General features: G+C 38.5%; 2 protein-coding genes across 2 annotated transcripts in view; both read left to right on the top strand.

Annotated features, from left to right (window-relative positions):
* The window catches only part of scube2 (signal peptide, CUB domain, EGF-like 2), a 24158-nt gene extending 4373 nt beyond the window's left edge, over positions 1 to 19785 (top strand). Inside the window, exons 2-23 of the mRNA XM_015019937.1 lie at positions 132 to 248; positions 404 to 529; positions 797 to 931; positions 1657 to 1782; positions 1874 to 1990; positions 3746 to 3835; positions 4398 to 4514; positions 4634 to 4756; positions 4977 to 5093; positions 5180 to 5302; positions 5614 to 5730; positions 7624 to 7713; positions 7861 to 7983; positions 8490 to 8657; positions 8970 to 9173; positions 13650 to 13820; positions 15419 to 15586; positions 16016 to 16177; positions 17172 to 17369; positions 17665 to 17817; positions 18467 to 18546; positions 18698 to 19785. Of these exons, the coding sequence (XP_014875423.1) occupies positions 132 to 248; positions 404 to 529; positions 797 to 931; positions 1657 to 1782; positions 1874 to 1990; positions 3746 to 3835; positions 4398 to 4514; positions 4634 to 4756; positions 4977 to 5093; positions 5180 to 5302; positions 5614 to 5730; positions 7624 to 7713; positions 7861 to 7983; positions 8490 to 8657; positions 8970 to 9173; positions 13650 to 13820; positions 15419 to 15586; positions 16016 to 16177; positions 17172 to 17369; positions 17665 to 17817; positions 18467 to 18546; positions 18698 to 18844 (2972 nt within the window). The 3' untranslated portion in view covers positions 18845 to 19785. The remainder of the gene's footprint in view (positions 1 to 131; positions 249 to 403; positions 530 to 796; positions 932 to 1656; positions 1783 to 1873; positions 1991 to 3745; positions 3836 to 4397; positions 4515 to 4633; positions 4757 to 4976; positions 5094 to 5179; positions 5303 to 5613; positions 5731 to 7623; positions 7714 to 7860; positions 7984 to 8489; positions 8658 to 8969; positions 9174 to 13649; positions 13821 to 15418; positions 15587 to 16015; positions 16178 to 17171; positions 17370 to 17664; positions 17818 to 18466; positions 18547 to 18697) is intronic.
* Positions 19786 to 20459: 674 nt separating this feature from the next.
* Positions 20460 to 25153, top strand: tmem9b (TMEM9 domain family, member B). Its single transcript, XM_015019946.1, has 5 exons — positions 20460 to 20726; positions 21183 to 21274; positions 21360 to 21468; positions 21997 to 22134; positions 24060 to 25153. The coding sequence occupies exons 1-5, from the start codon at positions 20655 to 20657 to the stop codon at positions 24213 to 24215; spliced, it is 567 nt and encodes a 188-aa protein (XP_014875432.1). The 5' UTR covers positions 20460 to 20654; the 3' UTR covers positions 24216 to 25153.
* Positions 25154 to 25677: the final 524 nt, after the last annotated feature.

The following is a 25677-nucleotide window of genomic DNA, read 5'->3' as shown; positions in this document are numbered from 1 at the left end:
ATAACACTGGTATTAACTCTTTTCTCTTTTAAATTATGTTTAAATTAATCATTTAAACATAAAAGAGCCTTTAGGCTGTTATTAATGACATACTGACATGTTTTTCCACGTGTTTTGAACAATCTGAGCAGATCCCTGCGCAGAAGGAAGTGATGGCTGTCACATAGATGCTATTTGTCAGACTACTCAAGGCTCATATAAGTGCACATGTAAAGGAGGCTTTAAAGGAGATGGAAAACACTGCGAAGGTAAGTTCTCAATACTTTGAGAACTGTATTCATTGACTCCTGTGCTGTCATTTTATTGACATCTCGGCATGCCTCTTCACCGTTGTTCACTGGCTCAAATCCGACTCCCTTTGACCAGCACATAAACATATATTCATGTGTTGTTCACTCCTCAGATATTGACGAATGTGACCTGGAGTACAACGGCGGTTGTGTGCATGAGTGCAGCAACATACCAGGCAACTATCGCTGCACTTGCTATGATGGATTCAATTTGGCCAACGATGGACACAACTGTCTGGGTAGGATCCACTCTAAGCTTCAGAGGGAACTCTCTTACAGGGAGCTCTGACTCATCTAATCTGATCTTTGAGGAATCCATGTTTGTGTGGGTTGCGTTTGAAGTTTCGTGCAGTCATTTAAAAAGTATTAGCCTCATCTGCAGTGTTTATAACACCAAATGTGATTTATATGACGGGGGGGGCGGGAGGGAAATGAGTGATGAGGACAAATAATCTCCAGGAAGACTGTAAAGTGTTTTTGAATGCAGCCTTGCCCTTGTCCTATAGATGTGGATGAATGCATGTTCAACAATGGTGGGTGCCAGCACACTTGTGTCAACACTGTGGGCAGCTACGAGTGCCGCTGCAAAGAGGGCTTCTTCCTCAGCGATAACCAGCACACGTGCATCCACCGCTCCATTGGTGAGTTTACGTCGTGAACAATGTGTCCCATCTTGGCTCATTTACAGCTCAGGTTTTGAATTTAAAAGTGTATTGAAGGACCCTTTTAGGTTTTACCAGGAGAATAAGCTTTTCTGCTTCTGCGATAGATAGATGGTGTAAGGAGGAGTGACAGATTCAAGCTGTCTCTTCACAGCTTTTTTTTTTATTTATGTGCAGCAGCAACAAACTGTGGGAAAATATCCTCTGTGTCCCAGAGAACAAAATAAGTTAATAACTGCAACACTTTGGCTTATGTGGTCTGTGTCACAGATTAGTCTGAAGTGCCTTTGTTTTGTCATCTTGACTGGAGTCAACTTAAATGCAAGTACTTTCCACTCCATTGGGTCTTGACAGGCTTTGTAAATCCTGCAGACCTGACCACTCAGCTGTGACCCATCTATATAAATGGCGCCGCACCTCCTCTCAGCTTCAGGCTCAAAGCAGCATCATGTGGGTTGTATGCAGAGGAACAGCTTGCTGTGTTTTCTTTTCATGCAAAGAGACTTGCAGAAATTTCCCTTTTTCTCCGCAAGGGTGATAAAAATATCCCAGTGTTGTATGTTTTTGGATTGTGCAAGGCATGAGAACAATCGGTGTCTTTGAGGATGCTGGACTAATCTCTCAGTATGTGTGCTTTTGTGTTTAGCTGGTCAGTCACTGCAGGAGAGTTTCATTGTGTACCTCTCTCCCACTTTCTATCCCAGAGGGCCTCAACTGTATGAACAAGGAGCATGGCTGCGCCCACATCTGCAAGGAGAGTCACAGAGGAGGTGTGGCCTGCGAGTGCCGTCCAGGCTTTGAGCTGGCCAGGAACCAGAGAGACTGTATTTGTGAGTGAAGTCACCGTGGCGCTACTCCCAAAGTAATGCTTGCAAATACCATGATGATTTGCCTTGTGTCCGACCGTCGTTTGCTCTGCAGTGACCTGTAACCACGGCAACGGAGGCTGCCAGCACACCTGTGAGGACACAGAGGACGGTCCCATCTGCAGGTGCCACGTCAGGTACACCTTACAGCCTGACAAGAAGACATGTGTGGGTAAGCAGCCATGTAAAACAGGAAATGATGTAAAAAAGTTAACTGCTCAATTAAAGGAACCAGATGATGAATATTTATACACATTTGATATTGTGTCACTTTCCTTTTTAAAACTTAGATTCACTAGTACACTTGAAAAGTAAAGAATATAGTTAATATATTTTGACTGACAGCATTCAGTCAGCTGAAGAACATGTATGGCTGCAAAATATATCATTGCAATATCATTGCGTGCAGTTGTGATATCTACTATTTAGAATTATGTATTTATTAATTATAGAAAGTAGGTATATATGTTTTAGAAATTTTACATCTTGCACATATGTTGACCATGTTGGATGGGGCTCACTAATTGGCCATACCTGACACAGATCATAGCGACCAATGTTCTTAAATTGACGGAAAGAGTTGGAAAGACAGATATGATAGATAAGAAGGAAACATGCAGTTATCACAACTAACATCCTTCTCACAATATTTGCCAATAATATCATGATTTATGAAGATCATATGGTCCTGACAAAAAGCCCTAGAATGGGACAAAAAAAAAGAAATCAGACCAAGAGTAGCAGTCGCATTTTAAAACTAAGTAAAATCAGACCAGACTTTGAGAAAATATGTAACTAAGAGATGTTAAAGAAATTAATCAAAAAGTTAGACATTTATTCCCATCTGTGGCTGTAAAAAGAGAACATGAAGCTTCTTACTTCTTATTCTGTGGCATTGCTTACACTCTAAAACATGAGTCAAAATACATCAAAGTTGGGAAAATCTGTTACTAACAGGGGTTACGTGAGTTCAAACACCAACCTCCACATTTACTCATGTCTGTAATCAGAGAGGCAGAACATGGAGGATGTAACATTTTACTCTCTCACAACACTTATACTCTAAAACATAAGTAATATTATTCTAAACTTTGTGAAAATGTGTCACTAATGCATTTGTGTTTGGGGACAGAAAATAAAGTAAATCACTTCTACATAGTTGTTATACTTTAAAACATGTTTAAATGCATTCAAAGTTTTTTTTTTTTTTTTGGAAATGCGTAATTTTAAGGAATGGAAGCAGGAAAAGAGAAAAAGGAGCAACTTCCATCTGATTATTTCACAGCAGTTTTACTCCTATAAGCATAAGTAAAATCCCCCCAAGGTCAGAGGAAACATGCAGCATATTTTAAACTAAACAAACTACCCCATTGAATAAATTTAAAGGAGAATATGTCTTTTTTTTAACTAATAGAGTTAATAAACAAATGTAAGTTATTGAACGACTGAATTATCCTGTTTTTACCAATAGCATTCCAACAAATTTCACAATCAGAAAAATCGTTTCTGTTATGAATATAACAAAATTGGCTGTTTTTGTTTCCCTTTATACATTGCAGTCTATCTTGATGAATGTTTTGAAAACATTGTAGGCTTTGCTCTTACTCATTCTTCTACACAATGGATCGGACAGATAAGAATCATCTGCAAGATGAAGGGTTATCTCTTTACTTCCAGCAGCAGCGCGTGCGAGGTCCAGGCGTGTAAATATCGTCTCTTCTGCAGATCCTTATCTGCTGTAATATTTGACATACATCAAGCCAGTACAAGCAGAGTATCCCAAAATGGTTCTGGTTCCCTCGAAGTAACACAAACTCCTAGAATTGAAGTTAGTGGCCGGGTTGCACGGTTGTGTGAAAATATAAATCTAAGAGATGTTTCTCAGCCATACCTGCTCTATTTTTAACTGGTTTTCTGTGTGTCACAGAGCGAGATGAGGCCACCTCCGAGTCCTCGGACCACAACGCCACGTCCTCCACTGAGGCGGATAAACGCGTCAAGAGACGATTGTCAATGGGTAACAGTTGCACCCTTCACAGGATGACAGCTTGAACTGGCATGGGCGGGAAGACGAGTAATGTCTAGAACACCGATACATTCCTCAGTTCTTTAAGCAAACTGTGAAATGACTGCATGCTCGCTGTTCCACCTCAAGTCTCTCTCCTGTAATATATGCACTTGTGACAGTGTGGTAAATTTCACATTTTCCTTCTATTTGACTAGGGTGGCATTTGAATATTTTCTGACTGAGTTTATATTCATCGGTTGTGTGATTCAGGCTTTTAGAAAGCGTGCAAAAACATTGCACCTTTTTAGCCTTTTATCTTGAAAAACGTTAAGCACTGGTGTTCCGAGCTGTAGTCTCGCTAAAAGGCACAAATCTGCACTGCACTAATGACTTTTTAAGGATCAATTTATTTAGACAGAAATTCAAAATCTGAACTTTCCACATGTTTTAAGGTGACACATGTCAGAAAACCAAGCTTTTGTGCATGTATTGATCTGTTTTCTGTCTACGAGAAACAAAGCACCACCGTCGGCCACAGCTGACAGTCACACATTTGGGTTGTAATTTTTAGAAACCTGTGCGCTGAACAATGGGGGCTGCGACTCAACCTGTAAGGACACATCCACTGGCGTGCGCTGCAGCTGTCCCGACGGCTTCACACTTCAGCCGGATGGAAAATCGTGCAAAGGTCAGACTGACCGGTCCATAAGTACACCTTTCATAAAGCGTAGCAGCACAGTGATTTGGTATGTCTGTGAAAGATTCCCTTTTCCCCCGGAAATTTGATTAGAAACTCCTTCCTCGCAGATATCGATGAGTGCGAGAGTCACAACGGCAGCTGCGAACACTTCTGCAAAAACACCGTCGGCAGCTTTGAATGCAACTGCAGGAAAGGATTTAAGTTGCTGTCAGATGAGCGCTCTTGTCAGGGTAATAATTGTTGTTACATTGGTAATAAATAGGGCAAGAAAAATGATGCTGATAAGATGAAACTGCATATTCCCACGAAGCTCCCATTGAAATCAATGTTTTCAACTTATTCGTCATTGTTCATTTGTCACATAATTTCAATGGATAACGGAGGAAAATGCCTCATGGTGACGGATACGGCTGACTGCCCTGCTATTATATCATCTGTGTTTGATTACAGATATAGATGAGTGTTATTTTGAGCGCACATGTGATCACACATGTGTGAACTCCCCTGGTGGTTTTCAGTGTCTGTGCAACAAAGGCTACACCTTGTATGGACTGGCCCACTGTGGAGGTGAGATAAACCTCTCTGGTGACGCATTCAAAAATGCCGCACAGAGTAATTTTTGAAAATGGGTTTGCTTTTTTTTTTCATCCCAGATGTGAATGAATGCAGTGTAAACAACGGTGGCTGTGAGCATGGATGTGAGAACACTGTGGGTGGATTTGAGTGTTTTTGTCGTCCCGGCTATAAGCTACACTGGAACAAAAAGGACTGCATCAGTAAGTCTCTACATGTTTACATATGTATATATTCTTTGCTTTTTCACCATGATTATACGTGAAGTGATTTGGAAGGCAATGTGGGGACAAAAACAGGAGATACTTTGAAACGTTTCTCTTTTTTTTTTTCTCTTTGGGTTCTGTCTTTTGTTTTTTTCTCATGCCTGAGTAAAAAGCATCAGAATTGCAAACATGCTCACATGGGTTTGTATTGGAGTTTTTAATTTTTTTAATTTTACATCTCTCGTCTTCTTTGTTGCGATCAAACACATTCTTTTTTACCTTTGAGTTTTGTTGTGGTCTTTATCCAGAGGCTGAGGGTTTAACACCTGCAACCCCCCCCTCTAAGCCTACTTTGAACTGTAGCAAGCAGCACGGAGGGGATCGCTGCTTTCTGAACTGCCAGTCTCAAGTTCATATCAGCAGTGGTGAGTTGAGCCAGATGTCTTTACTTATCTGCTGTTTATATTATTTACTTTCACTTTCAGATCCATATTCTCTTTGTTCTTGTCCAGTTAAAACAGTTGAGATTTAAAGATGAAAGTACAAGCATCGTTGTTAGGTTGCTACACAGATGCGTCTCTTGATCACAATTTAGATAAATTATGTATTTTAGATAGCCTAAAGTTCTGTGATAAGTTTTAAGGTTTTAAATATATGATTTTATAAATTAAACCACTGAGTATATATTATGTTTGTTCTAGCTTTTTTTTTTTTTTTTTAAATCGAATCCAAATCTAATTAATTACCAAGTATGAATTGTGTGTTCAATTTATAGGTATTGAAATGTCTTATAGTCACCAATTAAAATAAAAAGTAGAACAAATGGCAACTCCCAATTAAACAAGCTCTCTCTTGAGATTCTGGAAGCTGTTCTAGTGGGGATTGTAATGCTTAGGGTTTGCCCTCTGCTATTTGGGTCTGAATGACTCACCAGTACAAAATAGCAGCAAGTCCTTCGATCCTAATGAAGCTGAAAATTGACACATGTACTCACCAAGTGCAAATTTTGTCACATTGTTATATTTTCAATAAATTAGATGCTAATACCCAGACTAAATTTAGATATGACTCATTGTGTTGTCCTATTTTACATGGCTTCAATAGAAATTTATCTTCTTATATTTTGAAATGTCATTTTATTTCTAAGTCCCAGGAATTTTGTCCTTGTCTTGTTGTCTATGTGATGTCCATAAACTAATTTGTCCTTCGTAGTATTTGTTTGAAAAACAAACTCTAATTTTAACATTAGATAGAGATTACCTGGGTAAGTGTAAAAAAAAACAAACAAACCACTTTTCAAATGTGGATTTAATTTATTAAGGAAAAAAAAACTGTCCACACCAAACTGGCACTACATTATTAGGACCGTTCTGACAACATGAGCTAAAAGATCTCAAAAAGCAACACATGATGGCCTGATTTAAAGACATTCAAGAACATATTAGGAATAAAGTCACTGACTTCAGTAAGTCTGGAAAGGGTGGCTAGTCTGTAAAAATTAAGAGTGCATTTGACAGCTTATGAAAAAAAAAACAACTCACAACATCTAAATCCCTGCTTAAGGTCAATTTTGATGACTCAACACATATAAAGAGATAAGAAAACACTGGCATCCCTGGGGGAGTTTCAAGGTTTCAAGGTGGAAACCACTGATGAAGCATTCATAATTTACAGAGGGTTTATAGACAAGATATGAGAATTATTTGTAAAATATAAAATTTAACCACTTTCAAACAGCATTTACAATTCTAGATTTGTTTTCTGTATAATCAAGTTCTCAAATATAAGTAATCTTTCTGAGTCTTTTATTATACCAGGTGTTCAGGAGGCTTAAATATGCAGAAAACTAAATATTCTGATCCACTGCCATACACCATCAGGACATTTGACAAAAGCTAAACGTTTGATCGGATAATCTGAACTGTTATGGCAACATAAAATGCTGTTGTATGTAAACTCGGCCTTTGTCAGGCTTTTGGCAAACATTCTGCAGCCAAAATCACATCCGTACCGCTGCCCTCTCCATCACTGTCGTGAGTAAAGCTCCGATGAATCCATAGGAAACATCAACATAAAAGTGATTGAATGGCGTAGCTTTAACTGATTGATGAAGCCATCAGTGTTGTGGATCTCAGGCCTGAAAAGGGGCTTAAGTTGAACTGTTTTAGATCTAGCTGTGTGAACAGTTGTCAGCTTTAGTCTGCGGAGAGGACTCGTCGTGTTCCTACATGCTTCCTCTTTGCTCTTTGGCTCGGCTTTTGTGGCCCTGACTTTTGTCAGCCTCGGCCTGCGTGTCATGCTCCCTTGTGTGTTTTCAGGGACGGAGGATTCCTACACGGTGACCTGTGGAATGCCTCTGCCCTGCTTGGCTGGCATACAAAAGAGCAACGGTGACTCTCATTGCTTGGGCAAGTACAAAACCTCGCAGATCTTTCTGCATGGTCACACAAAGCATTAACCTGAGGACAGGTTAATGTTGCGCTTGTGTCTGTTGCTTTTTTGGAGTCGTATAAATACGTCAGAATGACAAGGTTTCCTGTTGCTCTGCCCATTAGGCCCAGAAAAGGCCGGAGTGCACCGAATTAAAACCACAGCCACTTTCAAGTCTGGCACTGCCAAGTGCAACCTCAAACGAAGTCAGGAGAAACTGTGGGAGAGCTTCAACTCAGCACACTCAGGTACAAAGATTGGCCCAGCAGCCTCTCCAAACACAAGATGACAGATAGACATGACTCTTTTATTTGCTGCTGGTTAAAACATTTAGGGCTTACTGAGAACTGCCAACATCTAAAGAAGATAAAGCAGACCTGAAAGCTGCTTCAAAGAAACCAGAAACCGAGGGCAAATGTGAAAGACATTTGTGGTGAAAGTGATGTGGTTTGGGGTATTTTTTGAATGTCTCGGAGCAGCACTTTGTCTGGCAGTGACAGGGGAGGATGTAATTAGCCATTGCAAGCCTTTTAGTTGTGTTTGACCCAGCCATCAATCAAATACCTCCTTGATTGTTGGATTATTTGGCCTCTCCGAAGGGGGTTCAGTCTTTTTACAGCGTTTGTCTACTAAAAGGAAGCTCAATTGTTTCAGACGCATATTTCAGTGACATCTCAGTTCCTACTCAAGGTTATTGTAAGAGACTTAACCATCTGCTGCAGAGTCGATTTTAACGTGTCTCCCATGTTCACAGATTGCAGCTTTCTTTTCACCGAAAATGTCCAGTTCAGCTACGTAAGCCTTCACTGCACCTCACTGGGCCAGCGAACACGCAGCCGCCACAGCAGGAAGGCCGTTGAGGACGATGGCTTCGCCATCACAGCTGAGTTTGAGCTGGATGTTAACCTTGAGGAGGTAACAGGTTGGTCTCTCTGCTTCCTGCCTGCCTCCCTGCGTGCAACCTTTTCTTCTTATTCTGTGTCTGACTCCCTTCCGCTGCTGTCTTGTCACTAAATAGACCCAAAGCTCTTAAAGTATCTCCTGTTTTGGCTTGGCTCTAGGTGCAAGGGCTGTAAGTTAGGGGCTTTCTGTTTGGCTTCCTTCATTGTTGTTTTGGCATCTATGGGTGTTTATGTGAGTGAAGCATGACATGAAAATCCAAGTGTTGCAGGTTTTCAGGATGATTTCTTTTTTTTCTGCAAACAAATGTGGTATCAAGTGCTTCTCTCAGCAGAGAGCTGCGACCTGAACTGTGTGCGTCGACGCTCAGAAAAGAGACTGAGGAAGACCATCAGGACGCTGAGGAAGTCCATCAACCGGGAGCAGTTCCACCTTCACTTTGCCGGGGCCGACTACGACCTGTCCAGGAGTCAGGGTCAACTGGTGGGACTGCCGGGACACTGCCTGGCGGGGCAAGTGTTGGTGGGCAGAAAATGTGGTGAGTTGGATATTTTTTATTGAGAACAGAAACATTTTAAAACACCAGACATACAGTATTGACTCAAAGTAACGACTATGCATGCACACAGTAGACAGTAACAGAGGTGGCTCATATGGGGGGAGATATATTTAGAAGGTTGGTTTAATGATTGGATTTGGTGCAGGTGTTTGCCAGATGAGTGCCATATTTGGTTTGCAGACATGTTGTAATGAGCGAGCTGGAGCACAGTGGTGCGAGCAGGTTTATGTGAAAGAACAGAGGGGCTGTTGTTGGGGCTCCAAAGCCTGTGAGATCTTCCAGCATCTCTCCTCGGGACGGCTCTCCTGGTGGCTGTTGCGCCTCTCGGTTGGGTTTTATATACAACCTACGACAGAGGAAACGTTGGTTAAACGCGACCGCATGCTGTCAGAAGGAGAGTCGGGAGCTGGATTGTGTTTTTCCTGGCTGGTGTTACTCTACGCCCCTGTTTTCTGGCCTCACAGTCAGTTAGTTTGCTGCTGAAACATCTTCTGGGGAAAATAGTGCCTGTCTTCTAAATATTTATTCAGACAGATCTTGCTTTGTGCAAGATTTGGACCACTAGCAATGCAATCCTAGATCTTGACTTATCTAAATCTTTAAAAAAAATAAATAAATAAAAAAAAGTCTCCAAAGGCATTTGAGACTTTGCGACCTTCTTCTACTTTTAGATTCCTTGTTGACACTTGATTTGAGTCTAAACTGCTCCTGTTCAACATACATTAAACATCTTGATGTCTAATGTCCCCCTGCCAACACTTTCAGATCGACATTAAGCAGTCCATTGGCCATGGAAGGGGTGTAGACATGTAATTTGGGAGAGGGGGGGTGGAGGGGTTCAGAGAGGCATTCTTCTTAACCTCCAGCTTTTTAAAGGAGCTATATTTTTCCCTCTTTCCCCCACCTCCCACACTGGCTTAGCGTAGAGTGCAGTTCATTCCTTTTCAGTTTGGCCGCTCCATTGAGTAAAAAAAAACAAAAAAAAAAAAATCAAACACACACACATTTGGGGCTCGCTCCTTTAGAGAAAAAAATGATACAGGCTTCTGTGAATTTGGACAGAAAATTGTGTTGATCCCACTTTAGCTTATATAATAGAGGATTGTGTGCTTAGTAAGAAAGTATAAGAATTTAACCACAGAATTATATTAAAGTATAAGTCTGTATTATTCATGATTTTCAGTGAACTGCAACAGATCTTTTTCTGTTCTCTTAAAGACATGAAAGGATCATTAGATGAGATGACTGAGGTGTTAAGGAAGTGCTGGTGATCCAAGCTAGCAGTTTGAGTCTTGGGCGGCCCATCGTCAACAACCCCTCCCTCCCAGCTGGGGCCACTTTGCATGACCCCCAGCCACTAAACTGCTAAAAAGAGCTGACTTCAGCCACACCATGGGAATCAATTAGCATCAGCTGTTTGGGCCTCCGCTCGATGGGCGCCAGCAGCGATTGGGCCGAGTCGAATGGGGGGGATTCAGAAAACCTGACCCCTTTTATTGGGTTCAGCTCCTCACCGCTGTGATACCACGGTGTTTTCCTATGTCATCAAGTGGGCAAGAAGCGGGGCCTTGAATAGAGGTGAAAGGTCTTTTAAACCTCTTTGAGGGCCATCAATTCGAGGACTCTATAGAGGTGTTCTTTGCATTTGAAAGGCTTCAAGGTTTTTTATTTTCTCTCCCTCTCTCTTTCACCCCAACTCTCTCCTCTTCCCTCACTGTTTCCCTCTGTCAAATAAAAGCTGTTAGAGGACAATGCAGTGATGGGCTCCTCATGGTCTTTCAGAGTAAACAATGGCCCTCAAAAATGAACTGCTCTTGATAGAATTACATTTTCCCCCTTTTAGAGGAAAATCCAACACTTTGTTGAGTATAATGGAGCTCCACTCAAGCTGCTGTGTGCTGAGCCTTCCTGCAGCTTTAAAGGCTTCATCTCTAGGGCATGTTTATCACCGCAGACTGAGGGATTTGGTTGATTTATTCTTATTTGAGATCAGCTCGTTCTTTTTGTTTGGCTTTTTTTTAATTTTTTTTTTTTTTTTTTAAGTCAAGTTCTTTAAACTATCAAACAGACACAGTAATTCCCAAATTAATTAAAGGCATTGCTCCGAGGGGGAGGAACTGAAGCAAAAAAAAAAAAAAAAAATTTTTGTCCCTGTAATCAAGCCTTTGCACTTTTGTGAGGTAAGAGGGAAAACCCCCCCTTTGATTTTCCGCTAGGTCGGCTTTTGAAAGAGGTGAGGGTGTTTATGCTGGCATTAAAAGTTTCTCCTTAATGCTTGGCAAAACCTTCGTTGTATCAAGCATTAAGAAGGTGGTTCTGAAGAGACTGGTGCTCTTAGTTTCATGCCTGATTTAAACTGGTCTTTTTAAAGGCATTTGAACAAATAGATTTGGACGCTTTCTACATAATCTATGTTTACTTATGATGTGTATTTTGAATTTTACATAAACCAATTTTAAAGGTAGGCAGCCCTTTCTTTTTGGTGAACCTGTTTTACAAGAAGCAGCATTATGTGCTTTTCTAATTGCACATATCAAAAGCTTTATTTGTAAGCTTAATCTGTTCTCACACTAAGCATAAATTACCTGTAAAAATACATGTAAAATAAATCCTTATAAATCCGTACATATCTAAACACAAGGGATAATGTTAATTTTATGAATGGATATAAAAAGTATAGAATATAAATATTTAGGTTTTCTTTAAACGCAATAACTATGTTTTTATTTCACTGGGAGACTAAAACATGAGTCTGTAGTCCAGATTATAATATAAATGATTAAAGACTTTATCTTGTTTGCAGGCAGGTTGCAAATATTACAGATCTGTTTTTGATCTATCACAAGTTAAAACTTTGTGGGATTTATTTATGTTATTTCCTCGTAGTTCTCAATATTCAGACAGAAGAGCTTGATTATGAAAACATCAAAAAATGATGTTCAACGTTTTATTGCTTATATACAATCGTAGAGGTTTACGTTGTTTTGAGTGTTAAAAGAACATCACAATCAATTTCATAATGGATGCAGGTTGTGTGTTGCCAAACAATGTCTGTTTAATAAGTTCTGACAATAAGCTAGATAAATAATGACAAATAATCATTAAGCGTCAGCCTGATAAACTTAGGTTGAGAAAGTTTTGATTTCAAAGCCACAAAATATCCAGTTATTCTGTTCCTATAGCTTACTTAATTAGATTCCAGAGAAAGTGCTGGAGTGACCATTTGTTTTGTCTGGGTGTACAAGAGAAAGAGTGAGACAGGACTGCCCCTCCCCCACTTGTTGCTTTACAATGTTGGCCAGCTGACTGTAAAATGGCTGCTGCTGTTTTCCCTTGTTTCTCTGAAGGACAAATTTCGCTGATTGGAAATATTTCCAATCATAAATGAATAGACTGTTATTAGGAAAAAACAGTGGTTCTTGTTGAAATAATGTTATTTTATTTCTAGAGTTGGCATGTTGTGGACAAGTTGTAAAGGGCTAAGTTAAAGTTAACAAAATTAACATAATTTAAAAAAAATAATATCCTAGTTGTATAACTGTTGCTTTGTAGATGTTTTTTCTTCAAATTTTTGCAGCAGTAGATGTTTTCCTCTTTTGATAAAAACAATTAGCAGACATATACAATATATATTTTTATGTGGTAGCACTAAAAACTAGCATAATTGTATTAAATGTTATCACACAATGAGGTTCTACTGGCTTACACCTACTACTCATTCTTTTTAGTTCTAGGTCTTGAAAAGGTCCCTATTAGTAGTTGAGACACAGTGGAAGGTAACTTCCTGAAGCTTAAATTACCAAGTTTATTCAGCTTTGGAGAGTAATAAAAATGTTTTTCTATCAGCTGATCCATATAGTGCGCATATTATCCAACTGCAGCATTTAAGGTGCTAATAATTTCAGATTTGTTTTTAGCATTTTGAATTACCTGATGTACGGATGAAAGATAATAGATTATCTTATTGCTATTTTTTACATAACTTTGAGGAACACCTTTGATGTGTAAATATTTAAACATTACACTTGAAACTCTTGATTGTGTTTATCCTTTTCAAGTGCGCACCTGGGCTTCATTGCATTAACCTCAGAGATGGTGAGCTCTGGGTTATTTTATCGGTCTTGTCATTCAGCTTTACAGCTGTATTTGTTGTCTTTATGTTGTGGTAAGAACAGTTTGACAGCGTGCAGCCAGGGGGCAAAGTGCGATATTTGTTGATTCACGCCTGCACATCACATTGTTTTTCTGCCTTCTTTTCACGTCAGAGTTTGCGCATTTACGTCAACTACAAGTTCAGACACAACAGGCTGTTTTCGGTGTCTTAAGTGTTTTCAAATGGTGGACACTTGTTTTGATCACATTTTGTTATTGAGACTTATTCTAGTTGTAGTTTTAGTTTTATTTTGTGTAAAAACTCAATTGAAGAACTGATGTATTTTTGATCTGATCTTTCAGTGAGCTGCAGTGCTGGGACGTACTACGATGGTGATCAGGGACACTGTGTGACCTGCCCTGCTGGAACGTATCAGGACGAGGAGGGACAGATGTCCTGTGAAGTCTGTCCCACACCTGAAGGGAGAGAGGTGGCCAAAGTGATTGGTGCTAGAAACATGTCAGAGTGTGGAGGTGAGATGCAATTCTCAACAAATCACAGCTTAAAACAGATGAAGGCATAAACATTACTGTCATCATTTTAAAATACATCTTTAGTACTAAAATGTTTTATGATGTGTGTATAATTTTTTTAAAATATTGATTTCTAAGTGAAAATAAGTTGAAAAAATGTTTCAGCAGCAGGCACATGTTGAAAAATCTCCACAAATCTCAAAATATTTATATATACAAAAATATTCTAACGTAGCATCAATATGACTCAAGGTCCTTTCTGATAAGATGCCAAAATAAGTGCAGGATGGGGAAAAAATACTTTGCTGTATGGAACAATGAAGTGACATGGTAAGAGCACTGCTTAATATCACGTTGCACCATCTACATGCTTTCAAGGCTGATGAAGATTCACTCACCTCAGCATGTGAAATGCTTAAAACGAAAAGTGAAACTGATTGCATTATCTAATATGTTCTGATTAATGTGTCCTATAATTTGGCCACTTATGGGGCACTCATAGTGCATTGACATTTAAATCACAGATGGTGAGTTAATTTTAAGCATAAAAATGAAATAGATGAATTGAGATGGTGGCTTAACAGCAAGAGTAACATTGCTGTTTGCTGTATTGCTGTGGATTAGATTCTAGACCTGTTATGTCTGCGTTTGGCCTCCATTTGTCTCTTTCTCATGTTTTTCTATAAACTACACATCATGGTGTCATGTTGAGGAAAATGATCTGGAAATCAGTCAGAAAAAGACAAAAGAAAATCTGGAGAACTATTGATTGAGACTAATTTAAAAGATGGCAAGGAGCTCTGGCTCCCTGGAAGCAAAATCTGAAAAGAATCGCAGCCTTCTACGTTTTCAAGAATCGTTATTAACAGGTTATGACATTTATTGGAGGTCAAGAAATTTGAATAGCGATACAGCCCTTTTTACAGATATAAGCTACAGTATCAAACCTTGAATTTGAACAGAATTAAAAAAAAATTGCTTAAGATTATTGGAAACTATTAGACAAGTCTGAGATGTTCAACTGTGTTTGTGTTTACATTCCCAAGAAGTGTGATTTATTTTCTTACCTTTAAACAAATAACAGAAAAAGCTGATAAAGACCCACACAGTCACAAAGAGAGCAAAGTAAGCGTTTTATGAATCAGAGGCGCTCACAGGAAGCATTGGTGCCATGATAAAGATCTGTGTCCTCTGCAGATGTTCTTCTTTGTGTAAACCCAAAGAAGCTTGAACTCGAGTGATAAAGATGTGTTTGAATTTCAAGTTCTTTGAGCCTTGAATAAAAGCCGAAGCAGCTATCATCGCTTTTATCAACAGCGTCTTTGTGGTTGAATCTCAGGTCCCATCTCCTTGGACAGACTAAACAAGGGGAGCAATCAGGGAATTCCTGCCGACACCCATTTTGTATTTGTCATCTAGGATTTGCAAAGAGAAGTGCTGATGAGACATGTTGTGCCATACAAGCATATCTTATCCAAAACATTATATTGATATACATTTAAAGAGCTTGAAGTCTTGCGTACAACTAACCACATTGCACCGTCACAATGGTTTCAGCAGTCTACTCTAACCAGAAATTCCTTTGTGTGTGCATCCAGGTCAGTGTCCACCCGGTCAGTACTCTCTTGACGGCTTTGTCCCGTGCCTTCCCTGTCCGCTGGGAACCTACCAGCCAGAAGTGGGACGGACCACCTGCTTCCTGTGTGGAGGGAACCTGGTGACTAAACACAGTGGGGCTGTCTCCTTCCAGGAGTGTGAGACCAAAGGTGTGGGAGTTATCAGGGCTATTTTTCCCTATTAACGCATGTTTGGTCTAGTTTAGGTCTAACATAAATTCATGGCTTATAGGGATGAGTTGGAGCAGAAAGGTTTATGACAACCTGTCAGACTTATTAAATGAACTAAAACATCTGCAATTTTTAGGATTTGAAACTTTTTTTTCCCTTCTACAACTCTTTAATCATGGAGATGCACAGTCTACACAGCTCTCTTCATCCCAGTAGGAGCTCTGCTGCCCTCTTCAGTTGCTGGGGGGCATCACTAGCTAAAAGTCATTTTTTGTTGTTGGATGATGTGCCTTTTATTCTATTTATATTAAAGTGCTCTTTTTTGGCATCCGAGTTTATTATACTCCATTTGACTGTGAATAGTTTTATGAATTGTGTACCTTATGTCATTTCTCTTGGCTCCTGCAGTCCAGTGCTCTCCGGGTCATTACTACAACACCAGCACACACCGCTGCATCCGCTGTCCGACGGGCACTTACCAGGGCGAATTTGGACAGAACTACTGTGTCACCTGTCCTGGAAACACCTCCACTGACTTTGATGGCTCCACCAACATCATGCAGTGCAAAAGTATGTTTGTTTATACACCTCACCAGTCAGAGCAGGCTTAAGGTTGAAGGAGGCCCTGAGCAGAATTTCTTCTGAGGCCTCATTCATTTATTCATTCAATGATAATTTATGCTGTTTGCATGTCAGATAACACATTTAGAAGTTAACTAGTGACCAGTTGATGAGTTGAATAAACCATCTGACAGAATATGCTGTACTTCAGAACCGCCTCAGTCCCTTGCAGAATTCATTGATTAGGTTCAACATGGGGTATTTTTTCTTTTCATTCTTTATTTATTTCCCGATTAATTACCTAAAGCTTTTCTGAGAAGATATACTTGCAAATATACTTTTTCCATTCCAAATCTTACTTCAAGAAATTTTAGATTCTTGTAAGATTTGTTTACTTTGATAATTTTTTTAGGTTTTGTCCCTCTGTTATCACTGTTCAATTGAAGAGAAAACTCCAAAAGAAGTGAAAAGCAGCAACATTGGATTCTGAAACTAATGGCAGAATGTGAAGCTTAATCAGCAACATTTTAATCTAAATACAAACAGGCTAAACATTTAAAAATCTAAAGGATGATGTATTTTTTAAAGTAAATTTATATATGACAACCACATGCATTTTAAGTTTTTAACCAGGAGTTAAAATGGGACTTTTTTTATCTGGAAGGAATCACAGATTTAGGAGGACTGGCTGGATCTCTTCTTTGTAAACAACAATAAAAATCTAGCTTAGGAAAACAAGTTCATTTTCTGTGGATCCATTTATTAAGTCATTATGTGCTGAAGCTGAGAAGCTAACAGCAGAAATATTTGAACTTTTAAAGTTTTCCATTTGCTATGCGCAAGTGTTGCAAAGTTCTCGCACCCCCAGGCCAACACAGCTCCCTAATCTGTGGCACATTCCATTTTGAACACATCCACCGACTCTGACAGCAGACAAACCTTGTGAAATAGGAAAGTTAAAAAAAAACTCATTTTAAACACATATGTGTGCATTGCTTAACAGACCGGCAATGTGGTGGAGAACTGGGGGAGTTTTCTGGTTACATCGAGTCTCCAAACTACCCGGGGAACTATCCCGCCAACATTGAGTGCACTTGGACCATCAACCCACCGCCTAAACGCCGGGTCCTCATTGTTGTGCCAGAAATCTACCTGCCCATTGAGGATGAATGTGGAGATTACTTGGTGATGAGAAAAAGCTGTAAGTTTTATTTGTTGGTGTGTAACAACAAGTGAAAAATTGCAGTTGTAGATTTGTTCAAATTAACTTTAGCCGTCATCTAAACAAAGCTAAGTGTGTGTTGACAGCATGTGTAAAGTAAAGTTTATTCATTTAACATCAAAGTGACAAGAACTGTAAACAAATGTTTTGCTGGTTGAGAAGTAAGGCTAGTATAAACTTTGAGGACTCTTTTGGATTCCAAGAGATTTTAAAGTATCACTGTTGTGCATTACTTGAAGCGGTTCTCCTGTGTGTTCCTGCTTTTAACTCACAGCTCTGCCCAACTCTGTGACGACTTATGAGACGTGTCAAACATACGAGCGCCCCATCGCGTTCACCTCCCGCTCTAAAAGACTGTGGATACAGTTCAGGTCTAACGAGGGAAATAGCGCTAAAGGTTTCCAGGTGTTATATGTCACATATGATGGTAAGAATAAACAGTTTGAAGAATCAAGAATCTTTTATTGCCATTATGTATTTACACACGCTTTGTCCTTTAAATTGATCAGTGATGGTAAGGTTACTTTAAATCAGGGGTGTCCAAAGTGCCATCTGCAGACCTTTGAATTTGATTCAAAGAAACAAATTTTACCTGTAAGCACAAGTAGTTTAAAGTCTCTTAGTGCAAGATTATTTAAAAGTAAATAAGACAACAAACAAAACAAAAAAAAAACAGAAAAAAATCAGCAAGTAGAACAAAAAGTGTGAACTTTTATTCATTTTATTTCATAATAAATATCACTTTTCATTAAACTTATCAACCAGTTTTGAAGAAAAAAAAGAGCTGTGTTGTGTTCTTTTTACTGAAGATAGAATAAGAAATTATATGGACCAACAAAATAGAGAATAAAACATTTTGTGAAATTGCTTGGCTTTTTTTTTTTTTTTTTTTTACTAAGGCAAACCCTATTTATGTTTTTGATCAATGATATTTCACAGATCAGTCATTCAAAAGTCAAACCCCTTTAATAAATTATTTTGTGCTTAGTTTATTGTTGAGCAGGCAAAAAGAAATCACATCAAAATGTGTTTTATAGTAAGTTTTTAATTACTACTACATGTGTTTTTCTTTTCAGAGGATTACCAGGAACTGATTGAAGACATAGTGAGAGATGGAAGATTATATGCATCAGTGAATCACCAGGAAATACTCAAGGTGTCTTTGGTTTCCACTCATTCTATTTATAATTATATTTATTTGATTAAATAGTAAGAATGTAGCCGTCTCTAATGAACACATATAAAACACACACTGCGTCTCAGATTAAGTTGTTATAATATCTTCTCTTTTTGTATTTTCGCGTCAGGACAAGAAGCTCATGAAAGCGTTGTTTGACGTGCTGGCTCATCCACAGAACTACTTCAACTATACGACACAAGAATCAAAAGAAATGTTTCCGAAATCCTTCATCCGCTTTGTGAGGTCCAAAGTCATGAGATTCTTTCGCCCTTAAAAGGCTGTTCGTTCAAACAGCATTTTTCACAACAAACTCAAGTCAGACACTGGTGACAGTATCAGTGGCCCCCTTGAGACCATTCTGTCATTCTTTTTATTGTTTCGGGGCCAAAGTAGAGCGGATCGCATATTGAGAGGACTAATTTTAAGCAACTGGACTTTAGCCATAAGTTTCAAGACCCAGTTCTGAAGATGTATGGATTATTGATCTGCTATGGCATCCCTGAATAGAATCTGGATATCTTCCATGAGTTTGGAAATGTGTCTGTAAGGACTTTATGGCTCCTTATAGGCCATCCTGGACTGAGATCCAAATTGCAGATCTTTGCACTGGAATTCTGCTTGTTAATGTGATATACTGACTTTATGGGGCTTTTCCTGATCTGGTCGTAAAGGAATAAAGAGTGATATCTGAACAGATAAATATTGAATGTCAGTGAGATTGTATATAAAGTGTGTAACTAGTTTTAATATAGGTTACTTTCACAGTTAAAAAGTACAAAGAATATCCAGAACAAATAGAGCACAAATAACATTTGGGGACCACTAGCACTATTAACGAGGTAGTCCCACCACAAAAGCAATTATTCTGATTGATATTTTGTATATGGTGTAAAAACGTTTTGGTGAAATGCTAACATATAGTGTGTAGCTTCAAAGACTGGTGGCATTTGTTATGTTTTTCAGGGTGTCTGAATAACTACTGTGATTTATGCATCCATGATATAAGGACCTCCACAGATAATACCCAAACAGTGTATTGTGATCTAACAGCTGAACAGAGTAAAAGATAAATATAATGCAGATAGAAAAAACTAAATGAAACATCCTGTAATATATAGCTGAGTGGTTCACCTGTCCTGAATGATACGTATGTATATTTTTTTATGGCTTTGTACATCTAACTTGCTGTAAATAAAGACTGAAAATTTAATGGTTCATGTTCTGAATGAACTTTTTATTTATTAATTCATTTATGTATTTGTTAACAAACTGTGAAACACTTATTGTGAGATTCATAGAAGCAACTTGGGATAAATACAGTTGCTGTGAAAATGTTTTAAATTGCTGCTAGGTAATTTAAAACCTACCGGCGATGTATTTTTTATTTGCAATCCTTTACATAATAATAATTCATAGCTCTCCAGGCTTTATAATAATCTTTCAAATGTTTTAGACTTTTACTGCTTTCTCTGCTCATTGTTTATGTATTTCCTGTGTGTGGCGATGGCAGCATTTGATTGAGCTTCATCTTAAGTGCCTAAAGATCAAATTGAAATTAATTCTTTGTTAGATTGTCTGTTTTAGTTTGATGTAACATTCCCTAATAATTCACTTCATTAATTAAATTATTAAATTTTCCTTTAGGATTCACAAAATATTGTGAATTGAACCATTGAGGATTTGACTTTAGTTGTACTTTGCTCTTAGTGTACATTTTACATATAAATATACATTTGTTTAAACACAAAACGTGTTTTGTAGAGAAATGCGTGTGCATATAGTTGCTGTAATTGCAAAAGAAGAGGTTAAAGTAATTTTGGCTGAAATGGCTTTCCATAAAAGCAGAGCAAATTCTGGAGAAAAGAAATACCATCCCATTTTGATGACGCAGCCCCTTATCGCTGTTGACCTGTCTGGTCACGTGACTAAGTGCGGAAGTGGAGTCAGCTGACGCAGGATCTAGGTTTAGCTCGATGGCTAACGGCGTCTCTTTCTAGGTTGTATTTGTCGTTGCTGTGCGGACTCTGGCAGCAGTTAATTGACTGATATTTTCAAAGGAGGCTTTCCGAGACTGGTCCGAAAAGATGAAGTTCCTGTTCGGTGTCGAGGCTTTCTGTTTGGCATGTTTTGTTTTACTCAGTCAGGTGTCAGCAAAGGTAAGGCTACTGATAGCCTGGTTAGCTGGCTGTTGACAGAAAATGGTGATGGTGGTTCAGTGAAGCTGAAATATGCTTTCTGAAACATTCCTTGTCTCTGTTTTTAAAACACAGATACGACTATAATAGTGTAAATATGTATTAAGGCTTTTCTACATTTCCACGTAGATTTCTTCAATAGGATCGTGAAGAAAGTAGGACAGACATCCTAATAGAAATGACATTTAGATACAAAGATACAATTTAGCTTCTGTAAATCTAACTTCACTGCACTATGAAATTCATATCTGCATGTAATCATTCGAGTATTTTATTTTACTTTGTGTTGTAAAGTTTAATGAATAGTAAGAATGGCAAATCAAAATAAAGTTTTGGGACGCCTCTGGTGTCTTAAAACCAGCAAAATGAAATTATGACAACTCATCACAGTAAACCAAAACTTTTCTTTCGATGCAGAATTCAGAAGACATCCGCTGTAAATGCATCTGCCCACCCTACAGAGAAGTGGAAGGACAGATCTACAAGCAAAATGTCTCCCTCAAAGACTGGTGTGTTTAGAAACCCTACTATATCTTACTGATAATAAGTTATTTTAATCTTAATAACAGCCTGTCAATGCTGTTCTCTTATCAGTAACTGTCTTCATGTGGTGGAACCGATGCCAGTGGATGGCAAAGATGTTGAGGCCTACTGTTTGCGCTGTGAGTGTAAATATGAAGAAAGAAGCTCAGGGACTATTAAGGTACATTCAGTTTGGACAAAAACTTGATTGCCTATGTGTGTGTGCCTGTTGGCTCTGTGATGAACTCAGCTGTCCCCACCTCTCACCCGCTGACCCACCAGCTCCCTCATGTCCTTATAAATACCTAGCAGATGTAAAAAAAAGGATTCACAAGTTTTAAAAAAATATCTAGCAAAACATAACACTATAGACTGTTAAAGCCCAAGGTTTAGAGTTACTCTTTGACAGAAATATTGTTTGTTAGTGTAGCGCTGGTGTCCTTTAATCATAGTTTGTGGGGTTTTGCTGCTATTCTTCTTGTCTGACGTTTGCAATTTTCTTACTTGTTGTAGTTATTAGCAATATTTGCTTAGTTTAGTTACTTAAATCTTTGTGGCAACATCATTATTTTCCCCCATGCTTAACATTTAATCTCTTTTTGTTGTCATTCAATGGGTACACAACATTTATTGACATTTTTCCCTTCTAGTAATTGTTGCATATTTTCATATTGAATGCATTCATCCACTGGTTGCTCTCCATGTTTAGGTTACCATCATAATTTATCTTTCCATTCTGGGCCTGCTGCTGCTCTACATGGTCTACCTGACTCTCCTGGAGCCCATGTTGAAGAGGCGACTGTTTGGACACTCTCAGCTAATCCAAAGTGACGACGATGTTGTCGGGGTATGTGTTTCTTTTAAAGAAACAGATGATTCCCTGTGCTGCATTGCTCCGACTCTGAACTCTGTCGGTGTTGTCAGACTTTTTATATGTTCGTAAAGAGGTCCTTGTTGCACAAAACATCACATGGTAGCCCTCCATCGTGGGTAAAAATTAACAGTTTCACTAGTCTGTGTGTTGCAATACTACTTCATTTCAAGGTACTGTAGACTCCTTCTGGGTAATATCCTTTAGAAAACCCCCCCACTGAAATATGACACTGGGTACTTAGCGAATCTACAGCCAACTCAGCAGATGTTTAAAGCAGCAACTTCATAATACATTAGCAATCACAATCACAAGCAAATACAGTGCAGTAAGGAAATTCTTAAGAAGGTATTGTCCATGTTCTGTTCACAAAAACACCAGTCATTCAAATTGGCATTCACTGTATACATTTATAAGTAAATTCTACAGAACATCTCAAAATGTTTTTTTTTACAAAAAAAACCCAAAACAAAACAAAAGGAATATGTTACTGTTTAGCGTCATGCATGGTTTCATCTAGCAGGTTCAGCTTTACAGAGATGTAACAAAATCGAAAGATAAATTAGAAGAGGACTGTGGGGATTGGTAAAAATTCAGCCAAACGCACTGATTGGTCAGAAAAGAAGCAAATACAGGAGATGTTAAAGTGATTGATCAGATTTGTGGAAAAGTTGGCTGGTAATAATAACAAGCCTGAGCAAAATTTGATAATGAGTGAATTTGCATTAACAGTTGCGATCGCAACTTCTCGGAGGGACTGAATCTTTGAACAATACTGTAAACAACACTTAGAGACAGAAAACAGTAGTTAGGACATTTGTGTACTGTTCACTTTAGATATCATCACTTGTTCACTGATTGTGAAACACAAGGACTGGACTGAGTGCTGCAGGGCCTCATTAATATATGTTGGAGGTATTGTTTCTCCATTTTAACTGTACAGAACACAAAAGCACTCTTCCAAATGGATCAGATCGAACTTCAAAAGAGAGTCAAGCGAGCTGGTAGTGTATGAACATGACTAATGCTTCGAGGCACAGAAATTAAGTTAAAATCGATTCTGTTTTTCATTGTGGCATTCTAATATACTTTTGTGTAACTGGATTATAAATATGGGAAAAATAAGGAAAGGCACATGTTTTAATCAGCCTCCAGCAAGGTTGGCTTTTACGGCATTGTATAATTAGAGCACATGCAAACATAAAACAAACGGTAATCTTGCTTCTGACATTCCTATTACTCCACGTGAAAAAGCCCAGAATACGTACTTGAACAGACGATAAAAGTAATCAGTTTGGCCTACTTTGGTCTGGCTGAATGTTTAGATATTAACAGAGGAAATATGTCGCTGCCTTTCCCTGAGGGTAAAGGTGGAGCTACAGCTGCTTTTTGATCATGCTGTGATTTGACAAAGTTCACACAAGACTTTTCATATGAGAGGGCTTTTAACAAAATGTTAACATTTTCATAAAACGTGAGTTGGGCACAAATTTGTGTCAGTTCTAAGTGCTGAGCTCGATGCAACTTTTTTTTAACAACTAAACTCTTATGAAGTTTATCTAAGTGTTTGGGTTAACACAGTTTTTTTTCCCCTCTGAACTAACATTTATTACACAGCGCTCTTTTCCTTCACTGGAACAAGCAGGAAGCGAAAAAGAACAACCAAATTACTAACAAACAGGACTAAAGTAGGACTGTTGTGAAATTCAATACATAGGAAAGATTAAACTTGTGAAGTTTACTCAACTCTTGGTTCTAAGATGCTGCCAGACTCTTATCCAACATGCATTTTTCTTTCTTGCCTTGCAAGCTTTTTTTTTTCTTCTTCTTTTTTTTTAAAGAACAGTCTTGTGTTTTCTTTTTGTTTGACTCCTAACCGACCTGTTTTTTCACATTTTCAGGACCAGCAACCTTTTGCCAATGCTCACAATGTCCTGTCCCGTTCACACTCCCGACCAAACATGCTAAACAAAGTGGAGCACGCCCAGCAGCGCTGGCGGAGGCAAGTCCAGGAACAGAGGAAGTCTGTGTTCGACCGCCATGTTGTTCTCAGTTAAACGGCTTTCTGAGCTGTTGGTGGAGGTGAAACAGGACAAACGGTCTGAAGGAAAAAAAAAAAAGAAAAATTAAACACTGTGAAAGATTAATTTGGCTGTACTCTTATTTATGGCTTTGGTTTTGACATGAACATGGTACAGAAATGTGGATCTTTGAAGCAGAGGTCACCAGGGAGCTGTTGTTTAGTCTACAGAAAAATTGCAATGGCTTTAATTTTGCACATGCTCAAACGAACAAGAATAAATAAATTACTCTGCGACCCAAATTCAAGTTGGGAGTTGTCTGTCTCAAACACTCCAACACTCCTCATTCAGGTTTACAAGCTTAATGTCAACAACTGGATCAATCAGTGGTCAGTATTTGCGCCATAGAACTTGAACACGACATAAAACGACTCATCTCATTGCAGAGGAACTGGACGAGTGTGGCGTATCTGAGTTTTCAGCCTTCTTTGGGAAAGCATGTTTTGTAATAGCTCTTTTTTATAAATATTTCTCTATCCGTTTGTCCTACCAGTTTAATGTCTTACAAATGGTGAAATGTTTCTTACATTCATGAAATCTAATATTTGGACTTGGTGTAATTGAACTCTGCAGAAATCGATAGTGACATCGTTAACATAGCTGTGTTACTGATTCTGGCCCTCATGAAGTCCGTGCCGTCTTTGTGTAATGCATTTACTGAATAGTCTTTGATATACTTTGTGATTGGTTTAGCTTCTGATCCCTAATGAAATCCTTGTTGTCAGAGGCTGTGTGGATGTGGCAGGGTAGAGTTGCACTCAGATCTATGAAGTTCATTTTGTATAAAGTTTGGGTGGCGGAGACGGTCCGAAAACTGGATATACAACCACCGGACGGAGGGCGACCCATGGAAGTGTTCTTAACTATTGTTTATGTGTAACCTTTCACTTTAAAATAAATATATGTTAAATATCTGGCTTGTTTTTTCTTTTTTGATTTTATCTACTTTTCTGTGATGTTGTTTAATCTACAGATAGGTTTTAGTATGGCTACCGTGGATACAGAGCTGAAAAACGCTTATCCTAGAACAACAATAATTTCTAACACCTTTAAGCTGATAAAAAACATTATTTCCATGCCTCAGATTTCTGCAGTCTTTCATCTCTGTCAACATTTGATTATGCAAAATGAAAACGATGGATTATTTCGAAGCAAGATTTTGCTTCACAATAGTTTTATTTCTGTGGCTTAATAAGCTTGTGTTCTGCTTTCTATTTAAACATTTGTTCAGGAATATAGATGAAAAGTAGCTCTGTCTCTAAATATTAGCTACTATGTGCTGCTTATGCCAATTAAATAAATTAAATATGTATTTAAAGAGAATAATTTATCTAACAAAGAACTCATCTACTCATGTTAAAATTTAAAATTAAATTTTAAACCCTCAATTCTATAATTTTAAAAAGGAAAATTTCATTTGGGTATAATATAAAGAACA

Source organism: Poecilia latipinna, unplaced genomic scaffold, assembly GCF_001443285.1.
Source record: "Poecilia latipinna isolate Pla-1442-1.1 unplaced genomic scaffold, P_latipinna-1.0 Scaffold2509, whole genome shotgun sequence".
Classification (NCBI taxonomy): domain Eukaryota; kingdom Metazoa; phylum Chordata; class Actinopteri; order Cyprinodontiformes; family Poeciliidae; genus Poecilia; species Poecilia latipinna.
The sequence above is the reverse complement of the archived record's forward strand: the minus strand, read 5'-3'. Positions and strand labels throughout refer to the sequence as shown.